The sequence below is a fragment of the Meleagris gallopavo genome, chromosome 22, assembly GCF_000146605.3.
Source record: "Meleagris gallopavo isolate NT-WF06-2002-E0010 breed Aviagen turkey brand Nicholas breeding stock chromosome 22, Turkey_5.1, whole genome shotgun sequence".
NCBI classification, from domain to species: domain Eukaryota; kingdom Metazoa; phylum Chordata; class Aves; order Galliformes; family Phasianidae; genus Meleagris; species Meleagris gallopavo.
Window position 1 is genome coordinate 5,683,640 of NC_015032.2, and position 15,482 is coordinate 5,699,121.

Genomic DNA, 15,482 nt, shown 5'->3' on the forward strand with positions numbered 1-15,482 from the left:
CACGCCCCTCCGGGTTGAGAGCGGCCCTGGGTGCCCCAAGTCGGGGGGGACCCCCGAAGCGGTGCCCCCGCCCCGTGATAATGCGCTGCGAAGTTGCAGGGACGCTTAAAAGCCAAAGGGCTGAGAGCCGCGGGGCCCGACCGAGAGTCGAACCCCCAAAACGGTTGTACCTACCCCCAAAAAAGTTGCTCCCCTCAAAAAGTTGTGCTCCCAAAAGTTGTACCCCCAAAATCAGAGGGTTCCCCCTAATCTATAGCGTTCCCCCAAAAGTTTTGCTGCCCCCTCCCCCAAATTCTGCAAAATCGGAGTCCCCTCCCAGAAAACCCACACAGAACCCTAGAAGTTGCAGAGCCCCTCCGTCAGCCATAGGGTTCCCTGGCAATTGTGGGGCTGCCCCCAAAGTCACTCCCCCTCCCCAGTGAGAGCACTTCTCCAAAGGTATGGGGCCGCCCCAACCATATCCCCCCACCCACATTTACGGGGTGTCCACTAAACGTGGACCAAAGCTTCGTCACCAGCCGGGAGGAGTTCTGGGGTCTCCCAAAGGCTGCAGGTGTGCACAGGGCTCTGGGTGATACCTGTGTTCATGGGGTGCCAGGAGCGCATGGCTGCACGGGGTGCACTGGGGGGCCAAGTTGCATGGGGTGCACATGGTTTGTGGGGTGGTTGCATTTATGGGGGGCACGAGTGCTCAGGCTGGCACGACCCCACATTCTGCTTGTGGGGCTGCGAGTGCTGGGTGCTGCCCTGGCTCTGTGATGTTTGATTTGGGGCCTGAAGGTCAGGACAGAGTCCGTGCAGATGTCCCCCCTCACGCACCCCGCAGCAGCCCCAGTGTGGTGTCCCTGGGTGTCCCCTTATCCCTCGGTGTGCAATAAAGAGGGCGGCCCTGGGGCAGTTAATTAGCAGCGATGGGGTGCAGTCACCAGGGGTTGGGGCAGCAGGGCAGGGGCTCCCCCCAGCCACCCCCCCACCTTGGGTTAATGGTTAACAGCAGGGCGATCGAGCCCACATTGTGCAACTGAGCCAGCACCTTGGGTGCATTGCACAAGGGGGGTGTGGGCTGCAGTGTGGGACTATAGGGGCTGTATAGAGTTACATACAGGCCCTATGAGCTGTGCTGGGGTGCAGAGCCCCCCAGGTGGTGCTGGGGGCTGCATGGGCAGGGGAAGGGTATGGGGTGCAGCACCGTATGGTGTGGAGCAGAGCACATGGCACCATATAGCATGGAACACCGCATGGCATACAGCACTGCACCACACAACACGCAGCACGTGGTGGGATGGGGAACGGGGTGGAGAAAATAGGGCTGGAGAAAGGGGGGGGGATGGAGAAAAGGGGACGGGAAGGGTAAGGATGGGGAAGGATAGGGATGGGGAATATGGGAAAGGAGAAGATGGGGGATGGAGAAAAAGAGACGTGGGGAAAACAGAGATGTGGAAAAAGGGATGGGAAAAAGAGGATGGAGAAGGTAGTGAAAATAGGGATGTGGAAAATGGGGATAGGGAAAATGGGGATAGGGAAAAACACGCAGCAGCTCAGCAGCGAGCCCACGTGCGCAGCATCCCCGTGCTCCGCCCCGTGCCCTTTCCTATCGGGCCCCCATCTCGCAGGGGGATGGGCCCGGCTGCGCTCAGTGCACGCTGCGGTTTGGCACCCGGTTCAGCTCAGCGCCAGCACCCCGTTCCTCCCCGTGCAGAGGGCGTAACGTCCCCGGCATTCTGCTGAGCGCCGCGTTTTCGGTTTTCAGCTCTTCGCCTGCTTCAATCGAGGGCAAATCTGGAGGAGGTGGGCGCACGGTTTCCTTCCTTCTTTCCCTCCTGTGCTGCAGCGTCAGGGTGGGCAGAGCACCGCCTTCTTCACCTTCCGGATGCGGGCATAGTCAGCAGACCCTTGCCTGACCCCGGGGGGGGGACACAGGGGTCCCAGTGGCAGGGACCAGGTAGCACAAGCATCCCACCATACCCACTGTGACACGACCCTGCCTGGTCCCACTGGGGCAGCGCCTGGTGGCTGCACCCGTGCAGCTGTTTTGGAGCATCAGTGCAGGTCTGGCACATGACTGCGAGCCTGCCGTAGTGCCGCCATGGGTGAGGGTTTTGGATGGAGTTTAAAGGTGTTTTTTCTTACCAGCAGGACAAATGATATAGCGACGGGTTTGTAGGATGCTGCTCGTGGAGGTGTCACATGTGCCCAAAAGTGATGGAGGTGGGAAGTGCCAGTGGACAATGGGGACGTGTAGCCATCCCACAGTAACCTTGGGGTCACTGGGAGATGGAGTGGAGCGGCTCACGGCTCCCAATGCTGGAAGGGCCCCATTCTGCTCCAGCATCTCTGCCGATGGGTGACCCAGTTCCACAGTCCATGCCTGGGGCTGCCTCATGGCAACGGCCCCAACTCCCAACCGGAGTTCCCATGGAACACCAAGGGTAGCACCAGGCATCCCACCGTACCCACCCATCTGGGGCATCCTGGTGCCAACCTGCTGGCACCAGGTGGGACAGGACAAGGATGCTTAAAGAAAAGTAACTTAAAATATATACAGAGCTCACATTTGGCACAGCTGTGTGTCCTTCCCCACCTTGTGGGGCAGAGCCGCAGTGCCCAACCTCCATCCATCCATCCGTCTGTCCGTCCATCCGTCCATCCACCTGCCCGCATTGGGATTGCTATAGGTTGGTGATGTACACCTGCAGCCCGTTGGCAGTGGTCCAGCCAGAACCTCCCCGAGATTCCCCTCCCCACATATCACCAACACTCTCATAGAGGTTGTCCTGCTGGGAGGCCTTCCCCGGCCGGTCCCGTTTTGCTGCCTTCTTCCAGCGAACATCCACAGCCTCATAGTCCGGCTCAGGGCCACGCACAGCCCAGGCTCTGTCATTGATGGCCTCATAGCAGGGCTCAGGGGGGGCCGTGGGCCAGCAGGCAGCTGGGGGAGGCTCTTCATGGGGTGGGGGCGGCCGCCCGGATCCCCCGTCCCTGGGGGATGCTGCAGGGCCATGGTTCCTCTTCTTGGTGGCTTTGCACACCGTTGAGTACATATCTTCCAGCTGCGGAGGGAAAGGAATGGTCTGGAAATGGGTGATCCTGGGAATCCCCCCAGGTCATCCCTAAAGCCCCCACAGCCCTGGTAGGATGACGGCATTGCCGTACCCGTGGGTACCACCACTCTTTGCATCACCCAGGATAGCACTCTGTGCATCTCCTACCTGCACCTGGGCTCCATCCCAGTCCCCCAAAACACAGTTGGGATAGTAGGATAACCCATTGCATGCCCTTCTCTGCACACATGCATTATGGGAGTGGTGTTATGGGCCCCCCAGTGCCATACCTTCAGACGGGGCGCATCGCTTGCACCTTCCCAGCACTGTGGGGCTGCAGAGGCTCCCACCACGGCCCCCTCCTGCTCGTCTGGCAAAGTCTTCTTCACCTTCCGGATGCAGGCATAGTCAGCAGCCCCTTGCCTGTCCCGGGGGGGGGACGCTGGGGTCCCAGTGGCAGTAAGTGCATCATCCTCCCCCACTGCCAGGCACTCGTAGTCCGTGTCTGGGGGTGCACGATGCGGTGGGGCGAAGAGCAGGTTGGAGTATGTCTGGTCGGGGGCTGCAGGTTCAGAGCTGGGGATCAGGGGCAGCTGGCGGTGCAGGAGGACGGAGCCGTGCGGGGAGTCGGGAGGCAGTGAGGAGAGGGGGAAATCCAGGCTGGCCGGGCGCTGGTCTGCAGGGAGGAGATGGGACATGGGGTCACTGAAGTGCACCACAGGGTGTGGGGGTGGGATGCTCGGGGGTCGCACACACTCACTGATGTCCTTGGCCTTCAGGCGGTACAGCTCATGGAGCCTCGTGTCCGACTTGCTGAGCGAGCGCAGCTGTGTCTGTCTGAGCAGGGACTGCAGTGGGGAAATGCACTCTGTCAGGGCAGGGCACCCAGAGGTCCCCCCGGCCCCTGCCCATACCCTTACCTCATCCACCAGCTTCACGCCGTCTGGAGGGACCTTCTTTCTCCTGCCGTGGCTGTGGGAGAAGTGGGACTGAGTGGTGGTAAGCGAGCGGTTGCCTGGGAGCTCGACCCAGCTCCATTGGGAATCGCTCTGCAGCCCTCACCCCAAACCCATCCTCTGCCCCTCCACCAGACTGCAGTGGAGGCAGTGCTGCTGGGGGCTCGTGCACAGCTGGGTGCACAGCTCCAGTGCCCAGGAACCCTCAAAACCCCACCAGCATCCTGTAAGCATCCCCCCAGCATTGCCCCAACGTTCACCCACCCGATGTCCATCCACTCAACACCCACGCACAGCGTCACCACCACAGCCTCGCCCCCGGCCGGGACCAGCTTTTTTGGGTGCAGGCCTCCCCCCTCCGTGCACACCAAGGCTTCAGCAGGGATCTGGGTGTGGGGAGCAGCCCTAAAGCACACAGCATCGCCGGGCACGTACCGTCGGCAGGCAGCACACAGGGTGCACAGGTAAACCAGGCCTCCGAGCAGGGCCAGTACAGCGAGGGCCACCAGGGGTGGGGGTCCCAGCAGCCCCTCACTGTGGGTCACAGCCATGGGGCACCGCTTCTGTGAGTGCTGCAGGGCTGAGCTCTGGGGAGAGAAAACACGAGTGGGGCCGTGCGTGGGGACAAGGCTCTCGGCACCCGATGCCCAGCGCCCTGTTCCCTGCCAGGACCCCACAGTGCGGCTGTTGGGCAGGGGGCTGCCAGATGCTGCCCACAGCCTCTGCAGGGACAGCCACCAGGGCTGCACCACTGCTGCCTTTCTGGAGGCTCTGCTGCTCCGGATGTCGGTTCCTTTTAAAAAAGGAGCAGCACAGAATTCATCTCCCACGTTGCTTTTGAGATCTTACAAAGGAGAAGCCCCAGAGGCACCCCAAATTGTCAGCACGCTCCGGGAACAGCAGGGCTGGGCAGTGACCACAGCGTAGGGTCAGAAGAGCTGGAAACCATTTGGTGAGGTCATGTAGGATGCTGGCAACAGCCCTGCTGACAGCACCATAACCGCGCTGGGGGCCATGGCGCGACTCAGGGGACGTGCAGAGAGGATTCTGCTTCTCAGAATGGAGGAAAGCGGAGCAGTTCGTGGCAGTCACCATTCACCCAACACCAGTAAAATCCCATGGCATCGTTCCTTTCCCTGCTCGGCCACTGCCGTGCTGCCAAACTGCCGCCACATCCCCAGCATCGATGTCACAGCGGCCGCTCCTTGCTCTGCACACCCCAAAAAGGCCCTGGGGTGTCGATGTGAGAACTTCCCACACCTTCGGAAACGTCGCCGTTTCAAAGCCTTCACCCCCAGAGAGCAATTATTTCCATGTGGAAATGGAGACGGGAGGTCGGAGACACCAACCAGGCTGGGCAGACCGGCTCTCATCAGAGCTGGGAAGGAGCTCCTCTCCCTCCATGGTGTTTTAATTAGGCAGCACCGCTCGCTGTCTGAGCACGCATGGTGTGTTACCTGCAGCGCTCCAGACAGTCCTGGCTGAACTCGTTTGGCTCATTACAGAGATCAGAGGCTGCAGGGGTGGCTGCACCCGGGGCAGGAGAAAGGAGAGGTGCTGGCACTTAGCAGAGCGATACGCAGGAATGGTGGCTGGAGGTGAATGGGGCTCGAAGGGAAATCTTCTCTTGCTGAGACAAGCACATGTGGGGACGGCTCATCCCACGGCCATCCCCGAGCTGTTCGCATTTGAGAATGAGGTTCTTCAGCTGAAGTTAACTCAGAGCTCTTCTCCTGACCTACTTTGCCCGCCCTCTCCACTGTGCAGGAGGTCTGTGGTTGTTCCTGTGTTTTTGACCTAAAAAAATGGTCCATTTTTTACGCTCTTTGGCACGTTTGGGTTCTGCACTCATTGGGAACAGCCCCCTCAGGACAGGGCGCTGGTTCTACCAAGAGTGACCGGTTTGAGACCCAGCACTGCCCAACGCTCAGACCGAGGGGTGTGCAAAACAGATTCCAACCAACTGCAACGTGCAGCTCAACTTCCTGCTAAAAAAGTCATGGATCACCAGGTCCTGGGGCTGCTCTCAGGGCAGGAGCTGCAGCAGACAGCATTCCCATCAGCCCCACTGGTTTGCACGTGGCTGCAGCTCCGTGGGCATGACACGATGCCTCAGCACCAGCACTGAGCCCGCTTTCTTACTCCAGGATATGAGGGTTTTTCAGCTCCAGAAGCCATGTTGCAGCTCCTCAGCTGGGCCTCGTGACAACGAAATTTGATTTCCTGTCAATTTAAGTTCTGCTGCTGACGATTTTGCCCAGCAATGAATCATTGGGGCAGATTATGCTACACCAACATAACATGGGACCAAGAGGAGAGGCTGCAGAGCTGCCATGGGGAACCAGAGCCAGCATGGTGCTTCCCATCCATGAGGGCCAATGGGGCCACAGCCAACGCAGCGCGGTGCCCTGGGGATTTGTACCAAAAAAAGCCCCACCAAGCAGAATTAGGAGGCTTTCAGTCCCCAGTTGTGAAAAACGAAAGCCTCGTAACCGTTGATCAACAGCACCCAGCCTGCCCAAGACAATGGGATGCCACTAATAAAGCTGAAGAATATTTCCAAGGAGGAGCAGGCACGAGTGCTCAGCCCCTGCACTGAGCTCCTGCAGCTCTGAGAGGGGTTCTGAGCTCCCATTGAGATAACTTAGAGAAGGGCCAAAAATATCTCTAATGGCAGACCCGAGCCTTACAAAGCTTGGATGAGCACTTCTAAGACCCAGGACTAGCAATGCAGACCAAGGCACGCTCCAGAACGCGGCACGAGGGGATGCAGGAGGTGTGTTTGCCCAGATCTCCTGGCTGCCTCTGTGCCCCACATTCAGCACAGTTCTACATCATTTCAGATTGACGAGAGGCTCTCGGTGATCACGCTCAAGCCTCCATAGCACCCCTCTCACAGAGTTCAGCGTTTCCCCCAGAGCTGTTCTGGATGCAGTCAACAGCCCAAGCCCAACTGCTGCGTCTGAGACCTTTGCCTCCTTTCCCACCCCCAGTACCGCCAGCACCATGCACAAACCCCGCACACCTCCCTGCAGCTTCACCCAGCCGATGCTTCAACTCTGCAGCACTGAAAATAGGAATCCTGCCTGTCCAGTCTGGCTGGCTGCAGCAGCATCTTTGACAGCACTGCAGTTCCCACGCGGATTAAATATTTTCCAGCCCCGGTTTAGTCGCAGACACGTTTGCCAGGCAAGAAAGGGACCATCACTTACTTTGCAGAACCTCAGAAGCTGGTGAGCGTGAAGGACAGGAATCCAGCCATGCCCGCTTCCTTGCCAGCCAACTCGGAGAACTTTGTCTCTTTTAAACCACAAGGCTGCTCCTCATCAGGGGCTCCCAAGCATTCCGAGCATCTCAATCCAAGCTCTCCCACTCTCCAGCTCGCTCTCGGCAGGCAGCTCTGTGCAGATACCATGCAACACAAGACCACAGTTTCCTGACCTGCAGAGCTTGTTGTTTCACCCAGCAGCAGGCTGGGCTTCTCCCCGCCTTGGCTGCGAGCAGGCTCTGCAGGCACCCAGCTCACAAGAGCACCCTCTGCTGCTCTCTGCTCCTGTAGAGCTGGTTTTGGAGCCAGCTGTGTGTCTGCAGGTGAACCTAAGGAAAGAAGGGGTTGCCCTTCAAGTCATTACCTTGCAAACAAACAGCGCCTTAAAAGGGTAGAGGAAAAAAAATAAGTAAATATTCACCAGGGATGTGTCCTGGGTGGGAGGCAGCAGCCGTGTGAAGTCTGAGAAGTGAAGCTGTGGGAAATCACAAGGGGTAAAAATACAGCTCAGCAGAGACACGGGGCTAATACATCCAATTGTGAAATGTAAAATACCAAACAGCATCGGGCACAAAACAAACCAAGGAGTTACTCTGCCCAGCTCATCAGCCACAGGCCTCTCTAACAAGGACCCATGCTAAGCTGGGCACACTAACTCTTGTCATCACTCAACACTTGTGTGTGGGAATTGCAGACATCGGGGAGGGCACTGAGCAGCCATCGTTAAAACCCTGAGTTAAACCCAGAGTGTGGAGAACATGAATTCAGAACAATGAAGAGACTACAGCCAAATTAGTTACAAACAGACGGATGCGACGTGCTCGAGGCAGCCCATCACCTTTCACAGTGCCCATCACAGCAGAATCCCATTGCTTTCCAGGAGGAAAGAGGCACTCTTGAGAGGTTTCCTGAAGATATTAATCTTGTTTATTTTTGCCGTTGCTCTTTGTTTTCCGAGGTGTGTCTGCAGTAATGCTAAATCGCATCTCAACTCTGATCGTATCTCCTTCAGCATTAGGTTTTCTGGTTAGCTTGGCAGTGAATCAGACAGGCCTGGCCCCACAAGGTGATGCAGTTCTGCCCAAGCTGACAGCTTCATAATTTTCTCAGAAACAGATAAAAAGGTGGCATTAAGGAAGCAAAGCTTTCCATTAGACAAAAAAGTAACTCGGAATAAAAGGAAATTGATTTTTTTTTTTTTTTAATTTAAGAAAAAATGTGTTCTTAAGATACTGGCATGAAATCACTAACTTTTTTTTTCTTTTTCTTTTTTTTTTTTTCTAAAACAACACAATTACAATGCACAAATCCCACCAGAAAGAGGGTCTGATGAAATCACCATCTCTCCTTTGAGGCAGGGGCCAGCTGCAGCCAACAGAGAATACAACCTTGGGGAGAGGACATCCCTCCTGTGAGACGACTGACCAGCAGGGAAGGGCACCTCGCCTGGCCTGCTCCCAGGCAGGGCTGTGTGCTCAGCACACACACTCCTCCTGGTCCTTGTGCTTGTTCAGGGCACAGTCTGACCTGAGACTGGGTCCTGAGGTTTCTTAATAAAGGATCTGCATTCAGAGAGCCATCTAAGACTGAAAAACTCAAGTAACAACAGAAGCTCAAGGTTCCCTGTAGTGTTGTTCCTGGCTAGGAGGTTTGAGAATCTGTTATTCTGCTGTCTTACTCCCCCAGCTCTGGCACTCATGGAACCACGCAGCTTCCCATGCCAAGTCAATCAGTTAGGCTATAGCATGTCTTAGGGATACTCTTACAGTGAAATTGAAGAAATACGATGCTTGAGGCCCCTAGTACCCACCCCTAAGCTGCCAGTTTTCTGTCTATGCTAGTCTAACACTAGGTTTATGAGAAACTGCTCTTCATTTAAGAGCTCTCAGATAAACCCCATAGCAAAGAACAGAAGGTAGAGAGCAGCTGAAGCAATTTGCCTTTGTTGTTCTCAACTAGCATATGCCTTTTCTGCTCTGCCAGAATGTGCCTGGGACCCTGCCTCCACTTGTGTTCATCAGTTGGCTGCAAACACAAGCCACAACCGATGGCAGGATGTGGGGCTTTCAAAGGCCCTCCTCATCTGGTTCGTAGCCAGCAATGTTATCATCTGAGCAGCTACACACTCCAGCTACTGCAGTGATGAGAGGAAAGAAGTGTGCAAGATAGCAGAGAATTGTATTTCTTGTAGCTAGTCCTTATACAAACTTCAAGGCTGGATGGATGTGGGCTCATCCTCTTCCCAGCAGAGCTCAGAAGCATCCAGTTTCAGGAACTGCTGCTTTTCAGCCCAGTTTTTGGACTGGGAATGCAGCCTGAGACCCAGAGAAGCAGGATAGCTCACCCGGGCTTTGAGGCTATGAGCACAACGGTTGGCTAGAAGGATAACCACTTCAGTCAAACACCTTCCTCAGAGACTAGAATTCAGTCATCTTCTTATGAGTATCTGCTTTCTTCTGCTCCCGCTGCAGACTGGCTTCCTGGGCCTGCAGCTGCCCCAGTTGCTTGTGTGCATTAGCCAGCTTCTCCTCCAGCTGAGCGGTAGCAATGCTGTGCCTGAAAGCAAGAAGCATCATAGCAGTGTGTCATCCTACATGGTAAGATCAGAGCTCTGTCACCATCCCAGGAGGGTCTTCCCTTTCCTATGGGATCAGCCCAAGGCACCTGCTGAAGGCAGGAAGTACCTGATGCTCAGCACAGTCTGGGCTAGAAAATGTCCTCCGGCACTGCTCAACAGCAGCACTTCAGAGACAGGCATGGGAAGGAAAGGACTCTGGGACTTTTCCTGAGAGAGCTCTTCTCTTTAGCACAGCCTGAATTCCACCCAAAGGACCCCAGACACACCTGCCAGTGTCCAAGCTGGGCTGAAGCACACGTTAAAGGCTCTCTCTCTCTACTTCTCCCCAGGTCTCGCAGAGAAGTTTCCTTCCTTCCTCCCACACTTCATTTCAAGCCCACCCCTTCCCAAATGCACTAAGAATCCTCAGTTTATCCCATAGCCCAAAAGAGAAGTTTTTCGTACCGCCCAATATTGCGTGCCAGGGCCTGCTGGATTCCTTTGATATCCTTCTGTGTTTGTTCAATCTTCTCCATCGTCTGGAAGAGGCGGACGTTCAGGGCCTTCTTGGTGCTCTTGCTAGCATGGTAGATCTCTTTGCTTTTCCTCTCCGGCAGTGTCACACCTCCAGCCCTCTCCCCAGTGCTCTTCCCTCGCAGTTTCTCATTCAGAAAGTCAAACACGTTGTGGGGTGGCTTGCGGCTGCCTGCAGGGGATCTCCCGCTGTTATTTCCCTTCGCTCGGGATTTCTTGGAATTGCCAGGGTCCAGCCTCCCCTGTTTCTTCCTCTGAAGCACCTCAGCACACTGGTCAAGGGACTTCCCTCGAGGAAGTACCACCGCCTGCACCGGCTCCACTCGGCCCTCAGAATTCTTCCCCAGCCCTGAGAGGGAAAAGCCATGAGAGTCACCAAGCCGTTACCCCAAGGAAGGACATCCCCTCTCCAAGCCAGTTCCCACCACACTCACACTGACAAGCTGAGAACAAGCAAGCAGGCTTTAGATGTGCAAAATGTTGTAACTACCATCGAAGTCGAGGGAAACAACCACAAGCCACAGCTCATTTATGTAACCCAACAGCAGGAGCCTTCCACAGCAGAAGATACGCAGTAAAAAGCCCAAGGCCGATAGCCAGGTCAGTTGCTGTAAGACAAGGTTCAGTCTCACATCCTTGGCTTCTCAAGGCAGGTTCTTCTTAAAACTGGTTTGGTTCCTCTGGGAGAACCCGAGATAAATCGAGTAGCAGACTGGCCTCCTAAGGCCCCCAAGGCTCCATACAATTTGTGTAGTAAGAAGCTCGTTTAGCAGGCTTTGAAGTCCATGTCTAGAGCCAGGAGATGCTTTAACACAGACATCACAAGCTTCATAAATCAGTTCCCTTCTACCTACCTAAAGCCTTTGAACAGCTCATTCAACAGTTCTCACGGCTTTAATCGTTAACTTGACCTTGGTTTTAAATGCCTCCAATTTTTGCTATTACCATACAGGGGCTGTATGTGCACACATGTGCCTGTACTTCGATTAAATAGTTTTCTTCTGCCTACTAACACTTCCACCCAGAGGTGATTCATCATATACCTCAAGCCTTATCTAACAGGCCCTTCAGCAAAGTTTTTGCCTCATCCAAAATCTTGGTCTTCTTACCTAGCCTTAGGATCCATCACAAGACTGAGACTGAGATGTAGGCAGGCTCCCACATCACCAGGACAACCTTCTTTTCTTACCTTTTCCAAACTCGTATCCCATCTGAACAAGCAGTTTGGAGCCAATGCCACGAGTGTGGGCTTCCCAGCCACCGAAAGAGGAACTGCATGCAGGAGCCCATTCTCCATTCTCTGGAACCCCAGAATCTATCACTGTAGCACAGAAAAGACAAACTAGTGACACACAGACACAAAGCTGATTTGCAAAACTTTCAAGAGCATGAAGACCCTTCTTGATGCAATGCAATGTACTTCTCCCATCACAGAATCATTCAGCAGCTCCTCCAGCCTTACCTGTTCCTACTGTGCTGTCACCTTTTACAAAAACCACTTAGAGGGTTACTTGAGAGCTCTCACTTGATTTAATACACACACCATCTCACAGTTCCAGGCAGAATCACTGACAAGTTCCTACATTTCTTTTCTTTCTTCTGGGATGGTCAGATTGACATATGCCATCTCAGCAATGTTTGGCACTGTGGCACATTCAGAGCATGTCAATAGCATGAGGATTCTCTAGGCTAGTATGCTAATGATGTGTTATTAGCATTCAGTAATCTCCATTAGGCTACGTTTACAGAGCTCTAGGACACAGCTTTGTCCCTGTGACATAACAGGGGCACTAGCACAGATAGAATGCTACTTGTATATGCTCAAAGAAGTCACCTGGGCTCTCTTTGTGTCAGCTTTCTGTAATAAAAACCAGGCACAGCTGTTACTCATTAAGGCACAGGGAGGTCCAAATACTTGTGCTGGGATCTCTTACTCATGTGTTATACAGCTCCATATAGGTTCCAGAGAGATTAGAAGTCTCCTGTTTTACTTGCTTTCTCAGCTCACACACCCACCTGAAAAACAGACTAAGAACTGGAACTCCACTGTAAAACACTGCGCCCTCTACCTGCTCCCACAGAAACGTCCCAGCTTCATCACTCTCCTACTTTGCACAAAAGAAAGACTCCATTCTGCAGTTGTAACATAGCAGATTCTTCACGTTCTCAAACTTTCAGCAATGCAGACAGAGATTACCCACCCTCTCATGAGAGGTGAGACACCTGCAGTGAAAGCTCCAGGAGAGTAATTCCAGGTCCCAGACAGAAGGCAGACACAGATCACAAGGCACTTTTCTCACACCCTCACCAGCCTCTCACCTTTAGCATAACCAGAATCATCAACACTGTCTTCATCAGATTCAGCAGATGAGGCACCATCTTCACTTCGTAGTGGGGGAATTATACTATCTCCTTCCACCACAGCTTCCTTTAGCAGCAGGGAATCAAACTTCACAGTGTAGTAACCACTGTCAATATCTACAGAAGGAAAAGCAAGAAACAAGTAAACTCTCAATACAAACATTGCAGAGGGCTTTCTCAAAGTTAGCTTCAGGGAATGGTGTGTGGAAGAGGAGAAAGGTCCAAGGAACATCTGTTAAGATAGTTAAATACTTAAAAGATTTACTTATAAAAATGAAGAAAGATGGGCTATCAACAAATGGAACTAAACAGAAGTTTGACTTACTCCCTCTGACCCAGCAATTGCCAAAGAATAAACCCTCACCCTTCCCTTCTCAGAACAGAGGGAAGCCTCTATCAACAGCTCCCAGATTACTGCAATTCTACTCAAACTTGCAAGCAAGAGCCTGCCACACCAGCCTCTTCCTTTTCGGTGCATTTCATGACTATGCCATAATTTCCCTTCTACATTACTGCTCTTATGTCACCTTTTTGTTTCCTATCCTATTCCCTTCCCAAGTCTGACACAACTCAGAACACATTCTCAACTACGTCCAGATTTTCAGTTCAAGGCCACAGCTACATCCTCAAGTTTTTGCTATCGTTAACCAAAACAGTCCTATTTTGTAATTCCCTAAGCATGGGTGCTCAGTCTCTACACAGCTCTGGGAGAACACCCACAAGCACCACTCACCAGTTATTTTTGCAGTGTACCATATCCCATCGCTGTGTTTCGCCAGGCAGGCTGAGCCCACCTCCAGGGTGCTCAGATTGGGCTCCTGAAATGGCTGAAGCTCCTCCACAGAGACCACCTGGCCATGTGAAAACCTGCCAGGGAAGGCAGAAAAGGAGTTAGATCTACCTCACTGGAAAAGGCTTTAAGTATAAATCCCCTCCTGACAGGAAACGCAAACAAGTTGTCAGCAGTGATGAACCTGCACCAATAGTTGCACAGAAGGTTTATCATGCATTATTTCAATTATAGAAGTCATTTATTTTTCATCATATTCGTATCATTTATGTTGTGTAACAAAAGAATGCATCCCACTCCCACGAACGAAGCTTTGCAAGGCAGATCTCTGAAAAATCACAGATCTTTTGAGATACTGAGGATTGCAGACAGGCACACAGGTCTTCAGCTCAGCCTCCTGCACAAAGCACAGCCAACTTCAAAGCCTGATCAGGTTGCTCAAGGCTTTATCTAGGTTAGTTCTGAAGCTCTCCAAATACGGAGACCCTATAACTTCTGTGTGCAGCTGGAACAAAGGCACCATCAACAGACTGTCTTTGGTATTTTCGTTTTAACTCATTAATCTGTGATTAATGTAGCTATTTGAATCATCAGGTAAAATCTCTGCTACTTGACCACAGGGATTTCTGTTTCATCTCTGCATTACGTGAAGAAAACTGTCCAACTCTTTGATGCCACCAGTTACCATACACAACAGATTTTAAAAACATGGCAAAATCCCATTGGTTACAAAAGCCATCATGGAACACTCCGATGTTCCTGCCTACGAATAACATGGCCCTTAGCAACAGCAAGGATATGAGCCCCCTCCCCCTCCATATTCTTCTTTACCGACAGTTCTCTTTAAATCTGCATTTGTCATCCAAGAAGAACGGACACGGCTTCAGGGACTTGTGAGTTGGATAGAGATACAGCACTCTGACACCCGCACTGCCATCTTCCAAGTATTCTGTCCCTACAATCATGGCATTGTGGTACTCCAGCGTCCCCCACGAACTGTATACGGGGCTTTAACCTTCATCCCACTCAATTCCTCCTCCTCCTCCCTGTCAGACTCTTCCTCCTCTTCACTGCACTTCAATCCACCTTTCTCACTACTTTCTTCATTTCCTTTTGAAGATCTCTCGCTGTTATCAGCTGAAAGCTCATCATCAGTTCCAAGCTCAGCAATGGCTTCCTTGAAGGCAGCATACTCCTCGTCCTGGGCAGAACTGTCGGGGTGCACACGCTGCTCCGGGGCACCTACTTGGGGGGATGAGGAGGAGGCATTTGTATCTAAGGCAGCCAACAGCTTGCTCTTTTTGACAGCCACCAGGCTGGACTCGGTCAGTTCTATCAGCTGTTTTAAGTCTTCTTGCAACTGAATCAGGTCCGACTGCTGCGAGGGGTCCTGGCCCGCCCCCAGCGCCAGCTCTACCTGCTGCAGCTGGGCGTTGTAGGCCTGGATCGCTGCTTCCAGGCTCTCTTCATCCATTCCGAACAAAAGAAAGGAAGGTTTAACTGCGTCCTTTCCGGGAACTCAGAACATGCCCCGCAATCACACGTAAAGCAGCCCGGCGAAATTTCCGCAGCGCACAGACGGCCGGCGGTGCGTCAGGGCCCCCGGGCAGCTCGGGACTGCTCTGCCCTATCCCGTCCCCGCGCCGCCGAAGGCCTCTGGAGCCGCCGGGCTCTCTCACAGCCGCAGCCCAGACCTCCCCGCTCCGCTCCCGCACCCCAGCGGTACCGCCGCCATGACACTCCCCCTACTTCCGCCCCTCTGGGCAGCCACTTCCGGCTCCTCCAGCTGACGCGCAACACCACTTCAGCGACGGAGTTCTCTGTCCTGCACTTGCGCATCCGGGCCCTTCCACGCTTCCGGTGTCGCTGAGCATTCTGGGAGTTGTAGTTCAAAATCCCCCTTTTCCCCGCCCTCTAGGCGGCTCGAGAACTACGCTTCCCAGAGCGCCAAGCGAAGGACGGCGCCGGCGGCCGG

At 53.6% G+C, this 15,482-nt stretch overlaps 2 protein-coding genes across 2 annotated transcripts; both read right to left on the bottom strand.

The window, feature by feature from the left end:
- Positions 1 to 2,515: 2,515 nt before the first annotated feature.
- Positions 2,516 to 7,447, bottom strand: LIME1 (Lck interacting transmembrane adaptor 1). The gene is made up of 6 exons (XM_010722368.3): positions 7,210 to 7,447; positions 4,433 to 4,584; positions 3,962 to 4,013; positions 3,802 to 3,889; positions 3,332 to 3,717; positions 2,516 to 3,050 (listed from the first exon to the last, which is right to left on the bottom strand). Exons 2-6 carry the CDS (start codon positions 4,546 to 4,548, stop codon positions 2,670 to 2,672), a joined length of 1,023 nt encoding a protein of 340 aa, XP_010720670.1. The 5' UTR covers positions 4,549 to 4,584; positions 7,210 to 7,447; the 3' UTR covers positions 2,516 to 2,669.
- A 303-nt stretch (positions 7,448 to 7,750) lies between these two features.
- On the bottom strand, positions 7,751 to 15,272 carry ZGPAT (zinc finger CCCH-type and G-patch domain containing). Its single transcript, XM_031556522.1, is given in 7 exon segments — positions 7,751 to 9,821; positions 10,288 to 10,705; positions 11,546 to 11,677; positions 12,676 to 12,834; positions 13,451 to 13,584; positions 14,339 to 14,510; positions 14,513 to 15,272. Coding segments are annotated over 7 exon segments (1,623 nt in total). The 5' UTR covers positions 14,982 to 15,272; the 3' UTR covers positions 7,751 to 9,682.
- Between the last annotated feature and the right edge of the window lie 210 nt (positions 15,273 to 15,482).

Excerpts from the sequence above, each read along its gene's own strand:
- LIME1 (XM_010722368.3), bottom strand. The coding sequence starts at position 4,548 with ATGGCTGTGACCCACAGTGAGGGGCTGCTGGGACCCCCACCCCTGGTG. Across the intron at positions 3,718-3,801 it reads CCTGAAGGCCAAGGACATCA|ACCAGCGCCCGGCCAGCCTG; the intron begins GTGAGTGTGTGC and ends TCCTCCCTGCAG. Across the intron at positions 3,051-3,331 it reads GCGATGCGCCCCGTCTGAAG|CTGGAAGATATGTACTCAAC; the intron begins GTATGGCACTGG and ends TTCCCTCCGCAG.